At 41.0% G+C, this 21289-nt stretch overlaps 2 protein-coding genes across 3 annotated transcripts in view; one reads left to right on the top strand and one right to left on the bottom strand.

Moving 5' to 3' along the window:
- TXNDC11 (thioredoxin domain containing 11) overlaps positions 1 to 8970 on the top strand; it is a 35949-nt gene extending 26979 nt beyond the window's left edge. For both annotated transcript variants that reach the window (XM_035339628.1, XM_035339627.1), the window contains 3 exons: positions 827 to 936; positions 2274 to 2354; positions 8329 to 8970. In XM_035339628.1, coding sequence (XP_035195519.1) covers positions 827 to 936; positions 2274 to 2354; positions 8329 to 8956 — 819 coding nt within the window. In that variant the 3' untranslated portion in view covers positions 8957 to 8970. The remainder of the gene's footprint in view (positions 1 to 826; positions 937 to 2273; positions 2355 to 8328) is intronic.
- A 15-nt stretch (positions 8971 to 8985) lies between these two features.
- On the bottom strand, positions 8986 to 11771 carry SNN (stannin). The gene has a single exon (XM_035339645.1). It carries the CDS (start codon positions 11732 to 11734, stop codon positions 11471 to 11473), a length of 264 nt encoding a protein of 87 aa, XP_035195536.1. The 5' UTR covers positions 11735 to 11771; the 3' UTR covers positions 8986 to 11470.
- Between the last annotated feature and the right edge of the window lie 9518 nt (positions 11772 to 21289).

Raw genomic sequence — 21289 nt, 5'->3', positions numbered from 1 at the left:
AAGCAGGTTCCTTAGAGCAGGCTGCTCAGGTAGGCATCCAGACGGGCCTTGAGTATCTCCAGAGAACAAGACTCCACAACCTCCTTGGGCAGCTTGTTCCAGTGCTCCATCACCCTCACCATGAAGAAGTTTTCTCATGTTGGTGCAGAACTTCCTGTGCTCCATCTTGTGGCCATTACCCCTTGTACTGTCCCCACAAACCACTGAAAAGAGGTTGGCCAAATCCCTCTGTCTCCCACACCTCAGGTATTTATTTATACACAGGTATATATAAATATACTACATTTTTTTCCTGTGTATCACAATTTTTTTTAAACTTACTTAAAAATTTAAGCAATTGCAAAGCAGGTCAGGATTATTATCCCTTGTGTGTGAGGACTGCAGCAAATGTCTACAGTACAGTAATCTACAATCTACAGTAATTGGCTGCCAGAAACCCTAATGCCTGCTTTGCTAGCTAGACACCTACACCTCTCTCCCCCCAAGCCCTACAAAGTGTACAGTTGCTGTAAGAATAGGAATTTAAGGTTGCAGGAGAACTGAGAGAAGTATAAGAAAGTTTGATGCATTGTTATTTAAAGGGAAATAAATCATTCTCTGTATTTTCTCTGTTTCTTCATGGAAAGAGAATTCCCCAAGAAATTCTGTGTTAACCTGGGAGACAGAAGGCATCAGAAAATAGTTTATGATGTGTGTCAACCTTAGGATATAGTTTCCTTTCACGTTTTAAGAGTTCCAGTGAATTTAAATGTTGTGAATACTAGTCCTTCTTTACCACAGATTAACCACAATAGGTAATCAAACTCTTCTCCATTTCATTTTCCAGAATGTCTTGCTGCTCTATTACGCACAGTGGTGTGGATTCTGTGCTTCTCTTAATCATGTATTTATTCAACTTGCTCGGCTTCTGCCTCCAGATAATTTCACTGTGGCAAGGTAAAAAAGACTCTAATTTAATCTCTCTACAATAATGCAAGTTCATTGAGGTCATTGGCCTAGAAAATAATTATTTTTTCTCTCTGCACTCCTGCAATACTTGATGTAAATGTTATGTTTCATTTTTCTTTGAACGCATTATTTGGTTTTCCTCTGTATAAATTTGGTAGTTTTCAATCTCACTGTGGTATTTCTGCAGTCCAGTTAAAATAAATTTTTAATCAGTGAGATTATTCGTGGAGTGCCCTTATTTTAGGAAGTAAATCAGTAAAACAGCAGCAGAAAATCATTTTCACCTCTCTGATTATTTGTAGCAAATAATTATATCCTGTAGCACTGTATTTGAGAAATTGATATATATATATATGTATGCACATACTTATAACTGTATTTTATATATACTTGTATATATTTATAATTGATACATATTACATTATTTTATTTAATGTTACAGTACAACTTAAACATTCTTATTCATGTATTTGATAATACATCAATACCTACAATCTTTGCTCCGATTGCATCCTTCTTGTTTTATTCTGACTGAATTTACTTCAGGTGGCAGCATGAGATATATTGGGAAAAATTAAAAACCTGGAATTATTACCTGTTTATAATTGCTGCTTTGTTCCCATAGATAATAATGTTACTCTCAAACATGCACCCATTCTTTGTTGACTTTGAAGTTCTGTTGTTTGGTCCGCTATTTTTGTTGTAGTGTTACTTACATGATTGTTTTTTTTTAATAATAAAATTGTTGTAATGAGAATTTTATTTATAATCAAGGGAAACCTAAAAAAGCAGAGAAAAAAAACACATAACAAGCAGTTGAATAAGTGCTTCATTCACAAAAGCTTATTTTCCTTTCTACGTAGAGCTTTAGAAGAATTTAAAATGTATTTGTCTCTGGAAGAAGCAAAGTAATTTATTCCCCAAACTAGTTACTTAAGGAAGTATTTGTGGAGTTGTATTGAGGAACAAATTACTGAATAAGAAAAAATTCAGTAGCACGTTGAAGTTTGTAGGCATGTCTGCCTGTGTCAGAGAAGGTTTGCACATAGAGAGTGATTGTGTACTTTAATTGCCAAGAGAGCAGTTGGAATACTATACATATTTTTTTGGCAAAAATTAGTAGATATTTGTTAACCTGAAATTTATCATCTTGTATATTGGCAAATAATTTTGCTGACTCATTAGTGCAACATATTTTCAACATAACACATTCAAACTTACTTTCACAGCTACTTGCATTTCCCTCTTTGTAATCCCCAAAATGGTGTTTTAGGAAAAAAAGATTGTTCATCTGCCTGTTTCATCAGTGTGTCATTTCTTAACAGAATTGATATAACTCGAAATGATCTTCCATGGGAATTTATGACATACCGTCTCCCAACTATTTTGTTTTTTCCTCATCACAGGTAATGTAATTCTTTTCCTTATGAGTTTTGTACTTTCATTTTACTAAGTTATAATAACCACCTGATTGTAAGTCTTAGCAAAGAAAAAAACAACAACAAACATTTCCATATATGTATTCTTTATGTATATTCTAATAATTAAAAAGAAAAAGAAGACATGGATAGCTGATGGTATGCAGACAGTGAATGCTCTCTGAAGGTCATTGTTTATTTGTTTGCCAGTCTTTATGAACAGCAACATAATGGTTCTTTACTTAACTTTTCTTAATTGGTTTTAATAACTGTTATTATTTTGGCATGATCCAGGTGGATCTTGAGTGGTTACTGGAGGGGATGAAAAAGAGAGAAAAAATGATGTAGATGGTGGTGCAACTTATGTCTAGTGCAACTTTTAGCTAATCTCTTCAAATTGGATACACTAATAGATACCTCAAAGGATAATACGAGTTCTTGCAGTAAAATGCAAGAATTTGCATGCTGTGTTTTTAATGAAGAAGAAAACAAAATAAGTGCAGATAGAGAGTACGTAATCCAGCCCAAGCTTAACCTCTTCTAAGAGAATAAAAATAAACAATATTTATATTACAGAATGAGATGGGACAAACTGTTAATATATATATTTATGTAGCAATGATATAAGAGAATCTGAACACTAAGGGAGGGCTTATGCATCCTTTGGAAATACTACAGCAGTTTTAACCTGTTAGCTTTTATTTCTCCCTCACTCATCTGTGGTATAATGTAGTATAATCAGAGGGACTTCAGAGTGTTCACTAATCAAACTAAAGTTCTTTCAGGTTGTGTTTCTCTCACTGTTATGAAAAACACTGCATCTAGAGATAGCTTTTACCTTGTGCTTAGTAACATCAAGGGTTAAATTATTGTTGTTTATTTCATTTGTCAGCTATTTCATGATGTTCCCTTTTATAGTGAAAGAAGTTTCATCTTAAAAGAAATTTCATTATATAAAATGTACACTAAGTAAAAGGAGTTTTAATTTGTGAAAAAATCATGGAATATTCTTTTTCTCCTGCTTCTGTGGTGTCATTGGTCTTGTCTGGTGACATCGCTGTTTGCCATAACAGAATGTGAAGCAAAAAAAAAAAAAAAAAAAAGGTGTGAATGTTATAATTCAGTAGAAAGAAAATTCGGGATGGAGTGAGAAGGGTAGTGGGAGAAGCAGAAGCATGAAGCAGTAAGAAAATGCACTTAATATGAAAACATTCTTGAAGTTTAATAAAGCTTCCTGGAAGATTGGCATGTTGCATGTGACCAGTCAAAGAGGAAAACCTGTTTCAGGTTTTTTATTGAGCTGTTCTCCTTACTGGCCATTAGGACTAATAGGTTAAATTATTTTCTTCCTATTATCATGATTAAATTATCCCCTCCTATTACTATTACAACAAATTGGTCAACTACTATTTTGATGCATCATCATTATACGAACTTATTACTGAAAATGTCTCAGAAGCACTATGGTGATAAAAACTTCAAACCGATGAGTCATTTGCCTTCTCATACACAAGGAGAACTTACTCTTTTGTGTTCCGTGATGTTTTTCACATTTACCTTCCTCTTTTTAAATGAGAGTTGGGAGAATTGTTTTGTTTGTTTTCCTCAAATTCGTATTTTGAAGTGAGAGTTAATATATAACCAATGCATCTTCTAAGAGTTTTTTGTTTTTGAAGGAATAGCATAAGGCTAAAAACTACCCCTATATGTTAGTAAAAACCTTGTTGAAGAACTTGGTCTGCTTTGGTTTGATCAGTTTTGATTTCTAGTTGTTTGCAACAGTTATTGAGTGGTGACACTGGAATTCCTTGGTACTGCTGCTACCATCACCCATTAGTAAGGCAGCCTAGCACTTGTTGTTAGAGGGCCTTTCTGAGAATCGTAAAGCTGGCTCTCTTATATAACCCAAAATACTACATTCCAAGTACCTGCCTCAGGTTGAATGCATTTTGAGAAAACTTCAGCCAAAGTGGTTTAATTGTTTCTCAGAAGAAAAAAAAATTAGCTAAATGAGCTTCCAACAACTATTTCATAAAATCTTTCAGTGTACTTTAGCAGTAGTTAGTCTTTATGTTGAACATAGGCTTTTTTACAATACCTATGAAAACCCATCTACATTTAACCAAGTGAAAGCCATTAAAATGTGAATGTGCAAGTGTTCAGTGGAAATTGTTAATATAATGAAGTCCACAGAGATTCAATACTAGAGAATATTTGAGAGTCTGTTGGCTGCTGGTGCCACCCAGTTCAGTGTGTGTCAACCACCAGAGCAAAGGAGCTTGTTCTTCCTAGCCTGGGGCTCTCCCTGGAACCCAGCTGGTGCTGCTCCTGCCTGCTTTGGCAAGGGTGCTGTGGGGCAGCAACTCTCTCCACATGCTTGTTCAGTGTTTCTTCCCTATATCTAATTAGTGTGGGGAAGAAAACTGTTCAAGTTAAATAAAAAGGGGAACCAGGCTTAAGAAGCATGCTAGTGAGAGAAATGGGACTTTTATCCTGTCAAGAAGGGTGGTATAGGAGGAAGGGGAAATGCTATAATCAGCTAGAGATGGGTAGAGGAGTTTTTGGGTCAGCTACCTGCCTAGGATAATGGGAACAAGATGAACTGTGAGAGGGTATTAATACAAAGGAAAGAATTGAAATGAGCTTCCTGAAGAGACCTCAGAAAAAGAGCTAAGAAATGAGGGTGTAGGACAGGGAAGTGTAGTTTCAAGGAGACAACTGGGATTGGGAATAATTTCAGGGAAGACAAAAGAAAGCTGTGTGGGAGGAAGTGAACTGATTTGTGAATGGGTGAACAAAGAATGAGACAAAGGAGGGTGAGCCAGAGAAAAAGCACAAAGGAAGAGCCAGGAAGAAAAAAGGAACTCCAAAGTTAGGGGTATAGAAGGGCAGGAGAGTGCATGTAAGACTGGGGTGGGACCTGGAATGAGATACAGGGGTCCTGAATCCTACAGGCTGGCTGCAGCAGGGAGAAACTGTGAAATCCACTTTTAAATTTATGTCCTATTTCTGCTTAGTGCAGTAACACACAATGCAGATACAGCCAGCATCTTACAGGCTGAGGAACAGGAAATACTAGATGCAAGAAAGGCACAAGTGTTCATAAGTGCTCAATTTAATTTTTCAGCTATACTTCTGATGTTCCATGTATGCCTTGTGTATTAGACTAGATTGACCTTGGGTTTGTGTTTTTATTTTTTTTAACACATTAATATTCAGGCTTGGCTAGTGTCTTAAGACAGTTGATACTGTGCAGTTTACCTAAAGCAGAATCACTCCAAACTGGCTCAAGTTTTGCAATTCTGAATTGATGTTGTAGAATTTAAGACTGTTCTAGTTGATGAGCCCCACCACTTCTACTTCCCTGGAAACTGAGTGATTTGGCTTTCATTCCCAATTTTGAACAAGGATCTAGTTTGTGTGTCAGTTATTGTGATAACTGTGCATTGCACAGAGGAGCAAAGTGCCAGGTGCCACGATGATTTACTCTGGCTTTGAATTCACAGCAGTGCTTTGCTACAGAGAAGAGGGATTTGTGCATCTCAGCATGTGGCAGTGCCATGGTTGGGCTGGTCTCTCTGAAGTCTCCGCAGAGTAATCCTGTGCTGAGCAGATGTTAACAGCTGAGGCCAGTTACAGCCTGCTGGGTTTGGATTTATGGCTAACAGAACAGTGTTAGTTATCTCAGGAGCTGAGGTTAGTTATCTCAGCAGAGTTAGTTATCTCAGGAGTGCCAGTTATCTCAGGAGCTCTGACTTTGGCTCAGGAACTGCTCATGTGTTCTTGGGGACAATGTAAGCGTCAGGTATGCAATCATTCCAGGAAAACGTTTGTTATGTTACATAGATAAAGCAGGTTTTAGAGCAATAAAACAGTTTGTGGTAGGTGAAGCTTCCTCTAGTACGTACCATCTTCCCCATGTTACAACATAGTCCAGTATTCCCTGTTTCTTTTCAAATACTCATTTTGTCCTGTTCTATTTTACAAACCACTTCTAACCTGTCTCTGGGCTGACTTCGTAGTTTTAATGAGATTGTTTCTGTAATGGTCTAATTGGTTTTCTAATTGTTTTCACAAAGGTACCTTACCTCCAGTCATTGTTTTCTTCCCTGCTTTTCGTTTCCAGCATGTTCTGTTTTGCTGCATCTAGATACAGACAATTACTTCTCAACAGTGTATGTTGTAGCAGTAGCACTAGGGTAGTCATATGTTATTTTGAATACAAAGAAGCTTTACATTAAGGCTTTCAGAGCTGCTCCTTTTGCAAAAATTGTCTCAGAAGGCAAATGCATAATTACCTGTTCCGCTCACTTTTTCTTCCCCACATGCTGTTACTATTTTGTTTTGTTTTTTCTTTTAAATAGCCTTTAGCTTTTCTGACACATACTGTGTTTGTGATAAGTAAACAATGGATGATTACATAGTAAAATATGGTATAATATGGTAAAATAAGTCAATTTTGTCTTGGCATAAACTTTTTTTTTTTTTTTTTAAACCAAGATGCCATGAATCATAAATTTGAATGTGAACTGATAGTCAGCTGAGAAACTGCTGATGGTATTTACAAGAGTAACTTGGTTGATCACAAGACACCTGCAGGGAGTGAAAAATCATGATGCTTAGTCTTCCAAAAACAGCTTAATTATGATGAACAGAAATGAACAGAAGCCTCATCTGGCCCAAGTTCTTTAATTAAAATCATTAAGTTCTTAAATTATCTTCCATACAATAAGTAGCTCTCAATAAACAAGCATGTTTATATCCCATATACTAATGGGTTGGATTTCATAGAAGCATTTTTGAGGCTACTATAGTTGGTAACTCAGAAAAACTCCCATTCCAAGTGCACAGCACTTTCCAAGTAATTCAGAAAAATGTCACATACAGGGACAATAGAGTTTTCCCTGGTACATGTTGTACAGGAACCGCAGTGATAAACTTACCAAAGCATTACATGTTATACTTGCATCTGACTTTCTTGCTTTGAGTTATTATTTTTTTTTTTTGGGGGGGGGGGGGGGGTTACCCTACATCTTTTTTTCCATGACTTGTATAATTCACTCAGAAGATGCACATTATCAAAAAAAAAAAAAGCCAACACTTTAGCATTTGACAATCAGAGCTTGTGTTTGTCATTTTAGTGGCTTGTAGCTCTGAGGAAGTAATTTAGTGGTACTTGGTATTTGATAAGCATCTTGGCCTCCTGTCAGGTTAAAAGTAACAGTGTATGCTGTCACATGAAGTGATGGACCTGTCTCTTAATGTGCTGGGATCAGTGTGCTGAGCCACACACACAAAAAAGACAACAAAAATCAAACCCGATACCTGGCTGATTTGCTTCCTTGGTTAACTCATTGGTATACAGATATATAGTGTAAGGAACAGGTAGAACAGTTTGTTGACAGCAAGAGCACCTGTTTTCTGAGTAAAGTGACCATGTACCATTTAAAAGCAAACTACTTCTCTGCTCCTTGCAGTACCCTTTTAATGGTAGAGCATACTGAGCTACTTATTACAGGAGAACATGGAGGTTCACAATGGTTATTTCAGATAGTTTTATACTGATGGATTTAACTTCCAAAAAAAAATGCATATAGGATTTGGAAGACAGATATTTTGTTCAACTTCAACATTTGTTAATACCAGGTCACTGTGATCATCCATGTCCCAGAGTGATAATGCCATATGCAGTTCAAGGTGATAAAATATAAGTATTTTTAATATGGATTAAGAGCAAAATCCGTTTCTTAAAATTCCTGCTCTCAGACAAATATCAATCCAATGCAGAGGCGCTTACAGCGCATAGAAGGGTTCATATTAGTGCTATAATTTCATTATACAAGTTTAGGTTTCTCCTAATTGCTATATTAGCCAAGATACTAAGTCTGAGTTAGACAGCAGGTGTTTAAATAAAGCTATCATTATTTACATACCTGTTTTAATATTAACATGTCCTTTTTAGGAAGGAACAAAGTGTGAAGTTTCCAGAAGACTTCTCAGTTAACCTTCCTAATCTTCTTAAATTTATTTTACATTACTCAAGTCTTTCTTCATCAGCACCCTGTACCAAAGAATGCTTACATAAAGAAACAGTTTTACAGCAAGGACACATCTCGCACTTAGAGAAAGAAATTCAGAAGTTAAGATCAGAAATCAGTGCTCTGCATCAAGCCCATGACCATCTTGAGGCACAGCTTTCTGAAGCAAGAAGAGAAGAACACTGGCTACAGCAGCAAAAACACATACTGGAAAAGCAGCACAAGATTCTGCAGCTCCACAGCAAGCAGTTACAAGCCACATTTGATCAGAAGAATCAAGAATTACTAGAAATGGCTGAAAAGCTTCAAGAATTGGCTGATGCATCAGAAAACCTCCTTAAGGAGAATACTTTACTAAGAATCCTGGTAGCATCAAGGGAAGGAAAGCTACAGAGTAAAGAAGAAAGTAACGAAGCCCTTCAGCTAGAGCAAAAGCTTTCTGATAACAATAATGTATTGGTTTCAGCAGCTACTGCCACATCAGAGGAAAAAAGGGTTGATAATATTGATATTGTAGAAACAGAGCACAGTAGTAAAAACAGGACAGAATGATTTCTTTCACAAAGTAAAATGATACAGTATTGGGTAGGTATTTATGCAAATTTTATTGAAATTTTCATTGTAAATAAAGACTTCTTCCCCCAAATTATCTAGAAAAAGAAAATCAAATGAAATATTTTTGTATACTTGAAAAATTTATTAGCTACCCCTATCTAAAGAGAAGAGTATGGAAAACTTTCTGCACTTTACTATTGCACTAACTCGCAAACACCTATCTGATAAAGATGCTGATGTTCAGGGGCAGCAGTGTAAAGCATCTGACTAAGGACCAGTTATTTTTCACCAGCTTTCCTAACAGCTGCTAGAAGGAAAAAATTAGACCATTGATTTATACTTTTCCTTTAATTCTTGAAAATTGCCCTTTATACTGCATTGTCTGCAGAATTAAAATGGAGATACTTTATCTGTATAATCAGTAAACTTGAATGGACAAAGTCATCTTGCTGTAGCTACTCTACTCAAGAACTTCAGTACTTTGTATCACTTTTGTACACCAATTATCTGTCTTGAAACCTGTAAGAGCAGAACTGTGTGACCTGTTATCTAGTGAAACAAAATTAAGAAACAATCTTACTGATTTAACCCTTTTTCTCCTTGCTTTTTAGGATTTCTAGAATACAGCAGTCTTAAGTGTGTGGGTCTGGCTATACATGCAAGTCTCCTAACACTAGTATATTAAGCACATGCCAGGGCAAGAACTGCCCTCCAGTATAGTCTACAGTATACTCTAGTGGTGATTCCAGGAGCTTTTCAGTGCTGTTAGTATTAGTTTTTGCTTCAAATTTGAGCCTTCAATTAAGAAATTAGAAGCCAAATGCAGCACTAAAAATGCAAGACATCTCATTCTAGAAGAAAGGGATATGACCTTTCTGAGTAGGCCATTGTTGTCTTATATCCAGTTAACACAATTCTCAAGTAAGCTCGCAAGGCACATGTTAGAGTTATGCCATATATACACAGGCAAGAAGCAAAAGTGACTTGAGCAAGCTGGAATTTGGATTTCATTATTTGTAGCATATTTCAGGAAACAGGTCTTCACGGTAAACTTTTTTTGTCCTAGGCAATCAAGTGTTTAAAACCCAGATTAGGCACAAGGAAGCTACATATAAAGTCAGAGTTTAGGGGCTAGAGTTAAGTGAACCAGGCTTCAAAGCATGTGCGCCTACCCAACAGTTTGAGTAGGCAAGCAGGCCTTGGTGGCTTAGTGCTGTCCCTTCTCTCCAAGTATTTAACACATCAGTTAAACAGTTTTACAGTTTCCATAGCACAGTTTCCTCCACAGAGCAGGAAGTGGAAGAGATAACCCATCCTTACAGAAAGTGCTTCCCAGCTGGTACTATGAAGACTCCCCTGAACTGAAAAGCAGTCCTGCTTCTCTGTATCAACATTATTTTGTGTAGGATTGAAACTTATCTTGTAGTAGTAAAGCTAAGCCACAAGAGTTACCTACAAGATACACAACTTGAATTCTATAGTTGATCACTTGTCTTCAGACTATAAAGCCTTTTTACAACAGACTCCTAACATTTTGTTTACATACATCTGAAGTGCTAAATACACAAACAGGGCTTCTAGGAAAAAAAAATATCAGGTGAGTTACATTTATAAGTTTTAATAAGTAACCGCTTCTGCGGTTTCAGCATGCAGAAAAGAAAACCCTGCTCTACTGCCACTTCAAACTCCTGGAAACCTTCCAGACCATCCCTGAGGGTTCAGTATCCATCATCAGTTCCCAGTTCCAACAAAATGGCAGTTTCCTTGCAGTAGCTACATGGTTGGAGAACTCAGTTCTAGCAGCCAAAAGCTTAGCTTATGCCTAGCTGCAACTGAAGGAAACCATTTCCTTTCTTGTAGCTCCTGTGTTTCTTCCCTCAGCATATTACTGTCAGGTTATACCTGCTTTTCAAAAAAGCTATTCTACCTTCTTTTCAAGGTATTCTTTACCAGTCTGGTGAACTGCTGGAGTTCTGGCTCTATGGCTGTGCACTCAGAAGTTAATAGCAGAAGCAAGTTTTAACTGCAGATCTGGTTTTGAAGGTCTAGATTCCACCTACAATTGTAGCTCTGAAGTCCTCTTGTGTTACATAGAATTGCACTATACTATTCTCATGTGCTGTGGAGCACAAAGCAAAAAGCTTCTGGCAGCCTGTTTACAGTTCACAGTTGCAAAGTAGTTCACATTACAGTAGTAGCTCCATCAAAATAGGCTCAGCTAAACATTCAAGTAACAAAAAGATGATATCAGTCTCTTCACTCAAAGATATCCCGGTGTCCATTGCCAGCAATGGACTTTATGCCGGGTGAGTCAGCTCCTGTCACAGAAGTAGGATACACAATTGACACACAGCAACTTCACAGTGCATGCAGTTGCAATGAAAGCTTATTTAAGCCTCGTCAGAGTGTTTTCTGATGAGTAGTGTGCACATGACCAAGTTATTCACAGTATAGAGATTCTTCTGCTGGTTACACATGTAAGCACAGTCCACGTACAGGCATTGCTCCAAGTTAGCTATGTACTTCTGTGCCGTTTGGAGTTAGTTTCGCTTTCCTCTCTACACAAGGTCCTTTAGCAGAGTACTGCACAAGAAGAAAGGGCTCTTTGGTTTCTCCTTCACCCACAATGCTTTCCTCATCTTCAGACTGGCTGATCCTCTGCAGACGCAAGTAACACCAGCAGCCTAATATCAAGGCACCGAGAGCTGCAATAGCAATCAAGATAACAATGACAGTCACCACTCCCGTGGTGGGGCTGTGATCCATAATAGACATGGTCAGTATTCCAGATTGTCAGACTTCTTGAGGAAGATTCTGCTGTCCTCACTATATCTTCAAATTCCTGCAGTGGAAAAAAAAAAATAGATACTTAATGCACTTGTTCAGCTTCACCATATTCAGCAATATTACATTTATGGTTGGTATCCTCTCTGTGATGGCACATGACCCTCCTGCACTCAGTGCTTCGATCTTCTCCTGCACATACACTTAACTTTAAGAGGTTTCTTTACAACTTGCCTTTGAATATGCAGATGTCTACATTGAACTAAAGCAAACAAGAGCTAAACTTGGGTTCAACTTGACCTGCTTTCAAGATGCCCATGAGTAAATTTTTTTTTTTCTAAGAGAAGATGAAAAGAGATACTGAGGCATCTTAGGATCAGGTGGTTCTGAGACAGAACAGTCCATAGTCAAGTTTTAATCATAACTCAAGTTAACAAAGTTTTTGCAAACATTGAAGTCACTAGGCAGAGTTCAGCAAACTCACAGCTTGTATCAAGGATATACCTAGATTCATATAGCAAGTTATATATATTTTTTGCCAGTAATGGAAGCTATTCAGTTTAGCATGAAAAGATTTAAGACTATTTAATACAAATACTAAATCATGGTTGACTCTCAAATCCATAAGAAGATAGTAATTCTGCTACCTTTAGTTTTTGTAAAGAACCTTACAGAAACAGTACATCTAACTGACAGAAGTCTGGCACTTAAAAGTTTTAATGTACAACATCTTTCTAATGCACTAACAATTCCAGGACTGGTAACTTAATTGCAAAGTTAATTCTAGTGCTAATGGATTACTACAAACCCATCCATAACACTGGTCTGTTTAGAAGGGTTGAGTACATGGTGATTAATTGGTTGTTCACTGAGCTAGTAAAAAGCAGATACAGCTTTAAATGCATTTTTAATGAGAAGCAGGTAAAGCTAGATTTATTGAAGACTTCAGTAAATCTAAGGGGAAGATTATTATTACAAGCCTCTGCTCCTCCTTAGTGGCTTTCGAATGGCAAGAGCAAGGTGGTGTGTTAGAAATTAAGCTGAAATTGGAACAGGCATGAAAATGGGAGATGAAGAGCTGCAAGACTTCTGTAATCTGCCACAGTTCTGGCAATCAGACATCCCCCATACATTTTTGTCTACTTCCACTTCTGAATTCATGGTATTTCAAGGAGTCACGAGGGCCTTTCCTTTTACATTTAAGGTTACTGTTAACAAAGTTGGCAGTTTTGGGTTCCTCTACTTCAACTGGGTTCATTACCTTTTCTTTCCTGCTACCTTCTCTTCAACAGTACAGGAACTCATGGAAGCCAGTTAAGATGTGGGAACTGCTGTAGGAATCAGGGCTCAATGCCAGTTTCGGGTACAGCAGATACAGTCCCAGAGGGCTCTAGGGTCAGCTGCAAGTGCAGAACAGCAGTGCCTACGTTCATCTGATGTGTAGGGACTGACTGGTGTTAGATGAACTAGTTTCTTCTGGCCACAATAAGTGCCAATCTGCTGAGGGCCACATACCTGTACAAATGTGGACCAGACTCTTCCTTACCATCCCTGCTGCACCCAGCTGCAGCATTGGCTCCTTCATGCAAGCCCCCTCACAGGTCAGTCTCACCCAGCCTTAGGTCAGAACCCACAGGCTGTGGGCAGTACCTTGTATTCTCACCACAACAGAGTCAAGGCAATTACATCACACCTTCACCAACAGCACTTACTTAAGCCAGAGATGGTTTATCCCCTAACCTCTCATGGAATGGCAGACCCATGCACACCACCACACAGCCATTTCATCCACAAAAGAGAAATCCAGTATGAGCGTTATTAGGGTCCAGTAACTCAGAACTAACTTGCACACACTGGTTGTGTTTCCAGCCCTGTAAACTACTGCAGCCAGTAGCCTGTAGCGTACCTGACCTGTCAGAAAGCAGCAAGTCCAGCAGACCCAATTTTCCCCAATTAAAAGACAACCACCCACACCCAATGATACCACATACCAGCAACAGCAGAACTATGCCCACTGCAGCAAGACAAGGTGTATAATTTTTGTCATGATCATCTTGGTTTTGCAATGCTATAAAGTCTGCTTAATCAACACCAGAATAACAGCCGGGGGTGAGTCACTGTGGCTTTCATGAGTTTGTTTTCCTCAGGGCATGTCTGAACTGCAGGACCATTTGATCTAGCCACAACACCACAGCATCAGCACAAATGATTTAGTCTGCTTCTCATGCAGGCACATGAAGCCCTGTCCCACAGCTCACAGGGCTGCTAGCAGCAGCAACAGCCTACTGAGCGCCGTTTGGTGCAGCACATACCTTTACATCAGAAGTAAACAGTTACTGGTGCCTAGAAAACAGCTTTTAACAGTGAGAAGTCCAAGACCTAGATGTTAGGTCCAGATAACAGAGAACCCACACCTATGCAGACTGTAAGAAGACATATTTCTCCATCCCCCTCTGTGACACAGCTGCAAACTGCAGTGGTCCCAGTTCACCATGGATGATGGCGACCTGGATGTAGTATTTTGTGAAACTGTGCTTGAGTCTCTGAGTCTCCCTCAAGTAGGAACCTAAGCTCTTCTGTAACAGGAAAGACCTCTGTCTTGAGGCAAGGCTCTCTCTCCCTTACCAGGTTATACACTGGGCTCTTGCTATTCCCATTTCTTTTGAGATCCCCAGGAGCACAGCTGGCCCAGAAGGCCCAGGAAGGTTCTTCTGAACCAAGTACACACAGTAGCAGCTCAGAGGAGTTCTGAGAGGTAAGCATTTATTGGTGTTCTTGGATTAAAAATAAATCTTGCACATGTCTGTTTAACACCACAGTTATTGCTTGACGTTGTGAGGCAGTTTAACCCCTGCTTCTGCCTTCTGGACAAGCCTTGCTGTTTCAGATCAGTCCTCTCCAGCTGTCCTGTTCCTCAGCAGGCACTGGAAAGGACTTTGCAGGCCCACATGCAGGTGCTGGCAACTCCTGCACAGCTGCTGCTTCCAGCAAGTGAGGCACTACAGCAGCTGACAGCCAGGAGCATAAGTAGGGAACTTCAAGGTGCAGAGCTGGCCAGGAAGAACATGCTGATTACTGCGGGTATGACAGCTTTGTTTTGCTATCCCTTGCTCTAACCTGTCAACTCAGCTTAGTCATGACAGTTCCTAGAATAAAGTCACACGGAACCTTAAACAGAAGAACAGTTTTTAAATCTGGGACATTATCATTTTTGTAGAGAAGCCCCACTCCTAACTCGGACACTTAGACTAGAAGGATGAGCCTAACAAATATTCTTTGTTGCACCTAGCATGGGGGTTGATCATTTTTATTTAGTATCACCACCTAACCAGACACAGATGTTAACAGTAGCAGACAGACAGAACAAACTTGCAGGACTCCTCTCTGAGGCAGGATGTTATAAGTGAATGCTCACTCTGTTTACACTAGAAAGTTAATTCTAGCTGGCTTAGGCACTCCTGTGTGTCAAGTCATTTTGCTTTTATGTGGCAAGGTAGAAGGTGTTGGAGACGGAGAACTATGACCTACAGGACGCATTACACTGGTTTACCCTTATTAAACAATCTACAGTCCAATCTTGAGTGTACATGAAAACTTATGGCCCCTCAAAGATCTTACCCAGATGGATAGGTCTTTTAAGTTGACTGCTTTTATATTTGATCAAAGAGATTCAGATTGCCTGAATTCTTAAACTCTGGAACAAAGAAGGGCACAACTTCCTCCAGATGTACTACCCGGCAAGTTTCATTTTCTAGGCACAGAAGTAAGTCTGGTCTCACGTTCATGCTGTCAGGATTATCAGGTTACATCAAGAAGCCTTTTCTAGCTTCTATTCAGAAAGTTCCTGATGTCTTTGCACCATACTATAGTTAATACTAAGGGCTACAGGAGAAAACAAACTTAGATGATTTCAGAAAGATGACTGCATGGACATTCAACCCCCTAGCAAAATGACAACCAGATAAAATTCAAGGTCATTTCCTCAAAGCACTTCAACTCCCACTTCTCAGCGAGAAAAAGTAGTAGTCATTCTTTCTGCAGGCATATCCTCTCCTTTCCACTCAGGGAGCCGGGAGCCAGCACCCCGTGTGTCATATTAAGCAACTGTACAGCTTTACAATGGCACAAACAGCTCATTAATGGTAGTAGCTGGGATGGCAGCAGCATTGTTTTATCAGCTTCTGATAATTCTTTTTGAAACAAAGGCATTGCTCTGGCACTTGCTAGTGTTGTTAATTCATGCTGAAATTGTTGTCACTTTAGGTCAACGCCCAGAGCTAGAGCTCTCCTGCAGCCTTAATTCTGCCAGCGTGGTACATGCGCACACTGCAGCCACACTGGTAAGAACCACCAGGGAGACCTTTGGGTTGGGTTGTTTTCGAGATGCAGAACTCACAGCTTGCCACCAGCAATTGACTGAAATCGAGATTAAGCTGTCTTTATAGTCCATTTCTCACCTGGAGAAATACTGCATTCTGTTGATCCCCTTAAACTGATCCTAAAGGAGATTACCACGAGCTTTAAGGCTCACTTCTCAAAGCATACCTGAGCTAAAGACACCTATAAATATACCAGGAGCAGCACTGACTTCATCCACTGCTTTTACTGTAAGAAATTAAAAGCTGTAAATTCCCGATCTTCAAAGGAATTGCTAGCAACATCTGTATGTATTTGGTGGTACTTCTAGAGCTACATCCTGTAAACTACAAGGATCCATCCCTTCCCATCCCTGTCCTTGTCAAAGGACACATCTAAGCACATTTACTCATTAGCAAGATTGGTCAGATTCCCTGGTGGGAACTGCACATAGCCTATCTCAGTTCCTACAGCAGTCAAGCAGTGAAAACATCAGGTAAAAGCCATTTTTCTAGAAAAAACAGCTCTTTTTTTTTTTTTTTTTCAGCTAATGCCAGCTTCCACTCACAACTCCATTTGTGAAGTTTTATTATCCAATCCAAAAAGCTGTAAGTAAAGGACAAACAGAAAACCAATTTAAATTGCAGAAGGCCACTGGAGGACAGATTCTATGAGGCTGGCAGTAGTTTCTAAACAAAGTTTTTCATGATCGCAGGCATTCTGCTGCTGCTAAGTTAATACCAGCAGGCAAGCACATGAAGAGAAATACTGCTAACAGCCAAACAGCCAAAGCTATAGGAAAAAGGCAAATCTAGTAGAGTTCACCCAAACAGAACACTCAAAATCCTCTAGCAACAAGTTTAAGGTGCAATTGTTAAGTGTTTTTAAAAAGATACTTTAGGCAAAATACTTTAAAGAATAATGCAAGTTAAATGAGGTTGGAGAAAAGATACGAGAATAGAACTACCACCATGACTTTAGCTTAGAAATAGATATGTAATAACTACTGCTTAGTTAAAAAGCCTCCATGTTAAAATCTTTGCAGGAAAGTAACCGCAGCTTGCGCTAGATGCTACTAACTGAAAAATGCTTCCTCTTGTATGTGCAAGTAAGATTACTTTTAAGGAATGCTGAATGCTCATCACAAGAGCATCCTTGTTGCCAGTGGAACAAGGAGGGAAAAAGCCTCAAGGGAAATCCAAAACGTAATTCTGGCGTTGGCATATGAGTGAGCCTAGCACTGACATTACGCAGCGTCAGAAAGCTGGAGGCCTTCACAGTGCGGAAGCAGTCAGCCTTTACTACTGCCAGAGAAACTGTGGGACCACTGTTATTCTCAATCAACTCTAGTTTAATCCCCTCTCTTTCTGATAAAGCCAAATTGCACTGCACAAAGCGAGGCTTGGCTGGAGGCTGTTTTAGAAGCAAGGAGCTATTCAGTGGAAACCTTCAGTACAGGTCTCCTGCCACAACCCTTGTTCCACTTGTGATGAGGAATACAAGGCTTTACTGTCCAGAACAGTTTTCCAACAACTTAAAAGACTTTAGTTAGAAACACTAGACCTAGCATCACTGCCTGAAACAGCAGTTAGTCTCCACATGAGGTGTAACAGTACCTTACACTTAATCACGAATCACTTTCAGAGCTTTTACACCAAGTTAAATTACACTGCAGTTAGTATTTTATACGAGACAGCAAGGTGAAGAGAGGGCAGAGCAGGCCACTAAGTTTCCCAGATGCAGCCACACAATTTCAAAAGCACGCAGATGCTCTCAGCAGCATGGCAAGGGGAAAGGGTTTACGCGGTAACAGCCTGTCAGGCAAGAGATCCAGTTTATGGAGAACTAGCAGAAGGTTTCTACTGTTAAGATCACGCCTGCTGCCAAGGCACTTGCCTGGCAAAGCTTCTGTCACGCTCTGGACTTGCTTGTCAGTCACAGCCACACATAGCTCTGATGAGGGGCCTGTTCAGACAAGATAACAGGGTCGCTTCTGACAGGTGATTATCAAAAATGTGCTATGTATACCCTGTCTCATAGCACAATTCCCAATATATTAGAAAATTTGCTGAAGCGGCAACATTGTTTGCTGATGAAACTCCTTTTTTAACTTACAAAATCGAGTGCTCAGGATACATGTATTTTAATGGCTCTGTCCAACAGCAGCTAGCTTGTTCCTGTTTATTACTGATAAGCAGTTTTGCTCGATTATACTCTGCTCACAGACTGCAAGTAACACCAAACCCTGTCATGTACCAGCACCAAGTAGCTCAATAGCTCTTAGTAGCTCTTAGTCCTGCACTCCGGGTTTCCATCTCAGCTCACGGGAAAAGCGAAGGTGAGGCCGCCCTGCGCCTGGCCTGGCCGCCTTCATCCCCCTGGAGGGAGGGGCTGCACAGCTGCACGTCCCAGATCCCTTGGGCTCCCTTCCCAGAGGGATGTCCCCGCTTCTGCCAGCCCGGCCAGACGGAGAGGACACCCCCCCCCGTCCCCTACCCGAGGTGAGGGCGGCACGGGGAGCTCCCACCCCTTACGCCCACCCACGGGCCCCATCCTCCCCACAGCGGGCAGTGCAGGGGGCCGCGGAGGGCACAGCTGGCCCTGCCGGCGGCTCTGGGGCCCGGCCACGCGGCTCCGGCCCACGGCAGCGCGCAGCCAAAGCGCCCGGGAGCCGGGGTCTCGGCGGGGCCGCCTGGGGCACCCCCCGGTCTCCTCTCACACACAAAGAGCGGCCCTGGGGTACCGCGGCGCTCCCCGCCCACACACCCACCCGGAGCCCTTCCCCCAGCGGCGGCGGCGCCCAGCCTCACCCGCCCCCTTTGTGTCGGGACCGAGTCCCGAGTCCCTAGCCCCAGCCACCGCCCCTGCCCCTCACCGTCGCTCCGATCCGGCCCCTCCGCAGCCTACGGCGCTCCCACCGACGCCACCTCGGGCGCGACAGCCGCTTCCCCGCCCGCGCCGCCTTATAGCGGGGCCGGGCGGCGCCGCGCCGCGGCCAATGGGCGCCTCGACGGGCAGGGCCGGCGCCCGGCCCTTCCCTCTGCTCCTCTCCTCCCTTCTCTTCCGCTCGTTTCCAATCTCTTCGTTTCTCCTCCCCAGCAGCAGTGGCGGCCCCGCCGCCCCTCACAGACCCGTCCGTGCAGGGCCGGTGGTGCCCGAGGAGGAGGAGGAGGAAGAATATGAAGGCAGCTAAAGCGAGGGGCGCTGAGGCAGCTGCGGGGGTGCGCTGGGGATTTGGCCGGTTCTGGCTCTCTGCAGCCTCCCCCTGGTTGTTACTGTGCTCAGGCCTGGGGTGAGTGCTGGCAGAGCCCATCCTGGATTGCTTGAGAGAGATATGTGGCAAAAAGAGCTTTGAGGGCGAAGGCCCTGACAGGAATTTGGGTGCAGAAGTTACCGTGCTCCCCTGTGAACACCTATTGTACAACATAGGGGTGCTGTCCCTTATTGTGCACGACTTTATAGGGTGTAGGAGTACCTCGCACTAATGCTGTGTCCGCCGTGGGCCTGTGACAATTCACATAAACTTTAAATAAGGTTTCCTTTAAATGGTTGTAACAGCATCAGGTTCTATTGTGTTTGTGCATCAGCTGCCAATCAAGAGATGATTAAGGACCCCTAAACACATCTTTAAAGGTTTGAAATCTTTTTAACAAGCCAAAGATTGAGCACCAACACCAGGCTCCTTGCACTCTTAGGAGCTGCGGCCCTGACACAGCAATGCTGGACATGACAGTAACTCATCTTTGTGTCGGTGATCTGATGCAAAAGTGGCCAGCGGGACCAGTAATTTAAAACTATGTTTAAATCACATTTAAATATTTGAATGTCTGCAGATGCCTGTTTTACATAACCAAGGACACAGACTGGCTGTAATGGATTAGTGTCCTGATGCACTTCAGTGAGAAGGTCATGCACTTTTGTACAAAAAGTGTGAATGCAATTACGAGAGCTGACTGGTAAAAGTCATCCACTCATAGCACAGCCTTAAGAGAAGTCTGGCAATTTCTTTTAGCATAATTTAGAAACTTTTTGCCTTTGAGAAACTTTTAATAGTGATTTTGTAACCCATACTTGGCAAATTGTGCAGAGAACAAAGCAGGGTCGTTCACATTGGTTTATCTTTGCAAACGGGCTGCTTGACAAGCCCAGGCTGAGCGCATGGGAAGTTTACAGTCTGCTGTGGAGAAAGTACAGGGCTGCTAATCCTTCACAACTGCTTAAAACCTTCTTTTGCTTTGCTGCCTTTATCTATCTCCAGCCAATGCCCAAGGCTTTTTAAATCTGATGCAGACAGATTTATCAGTTTTCTGAATTTCACAGCATCATTTAAAGTGTACCCTCCTGTTCTGATGCTTTTATATCACAGCACTTGACATTACATGTGTGATTAACTTCACAGGGAATTATGTGCAGAGGTATTCTGGGGTTAACTGTAGTCATCATCACAGTCATCCCAGTCTCTGCTGGAGCTACTCCGACCCCTAGCATAGTTTCCAGCAATGTTGATTTTAAGCATTACTAATTATAGAGGTTCTTTGGTTTCTCTTCAGGGACTAACTATACCACTGTCAGAGAAGTTCATGATCAGATTAAGTTTTGCTTGTAATTTGTTTTGTTAGAGTGATATTTTCCATTGTTGCAAATTCACCTCAAGCTCTCCCTGTCTTTCAGCAGCTTTTCAGACAGTTCATGTGGCCACTGCAGTGTACCCTGCTTTGGAGCTTTGTGTGTCTTTCCATTAACTATGGATTTTGAATGGTTACTGTCAATAGTTGTTCCTTTAATAAAGGGCATTTGTTGTGTTACTTCTGAAATGGTAGCTAGTAAAATAAAAGTCTTCCTTCCTGCGTTCCTACTTGGAAAGACAACAGACATGTTTTCCTGGACCTATACCTGTTCAATTTGCTTTTGTTTTGTGGCACTCTTGGCTGCATAATCTGTTCAGTAATCATCTTTGCACCCAAGAAAATATATCAGGAAAACAGATTATTCCACAGATAATATTTATTTGTGTTTTAGCTGATCCTTAGAAGTAGCTGTTTTGCAAATCTATTAAGGGATTGCTAGAGGACAAAATGCTGCCCTCTCTGTTTAAGGAGGCACAAGTAATAGCTCACACTTTTACTTGCAGGCCCACTGGAGAGCATGGACATCACAGAGGAGACTGAGCTGAATCCCTCCAGCAGCTTG

Source organism: Oxyura jamaicensis, chromosome 14, assembly GCF_011077185.1.
Source record: "Oxyura jamaicensis isolate SHBP4307 breed ruddy duck chromosome 14, BPBGC_Ojam_1.0, whole genome shotgun sequence".
Taxonomy (NCBI): domain Eukaryota; kingdom Metazoa; phylum Chordata; class Aves; order Anseriformes; family Anatidae; genus Oxyura; species Oxyura jamaicensis.
Note: the sequence above shows the minus strand (reverse complement) of the source record. Positions and strands in the feature narration are given on the sequence as shown.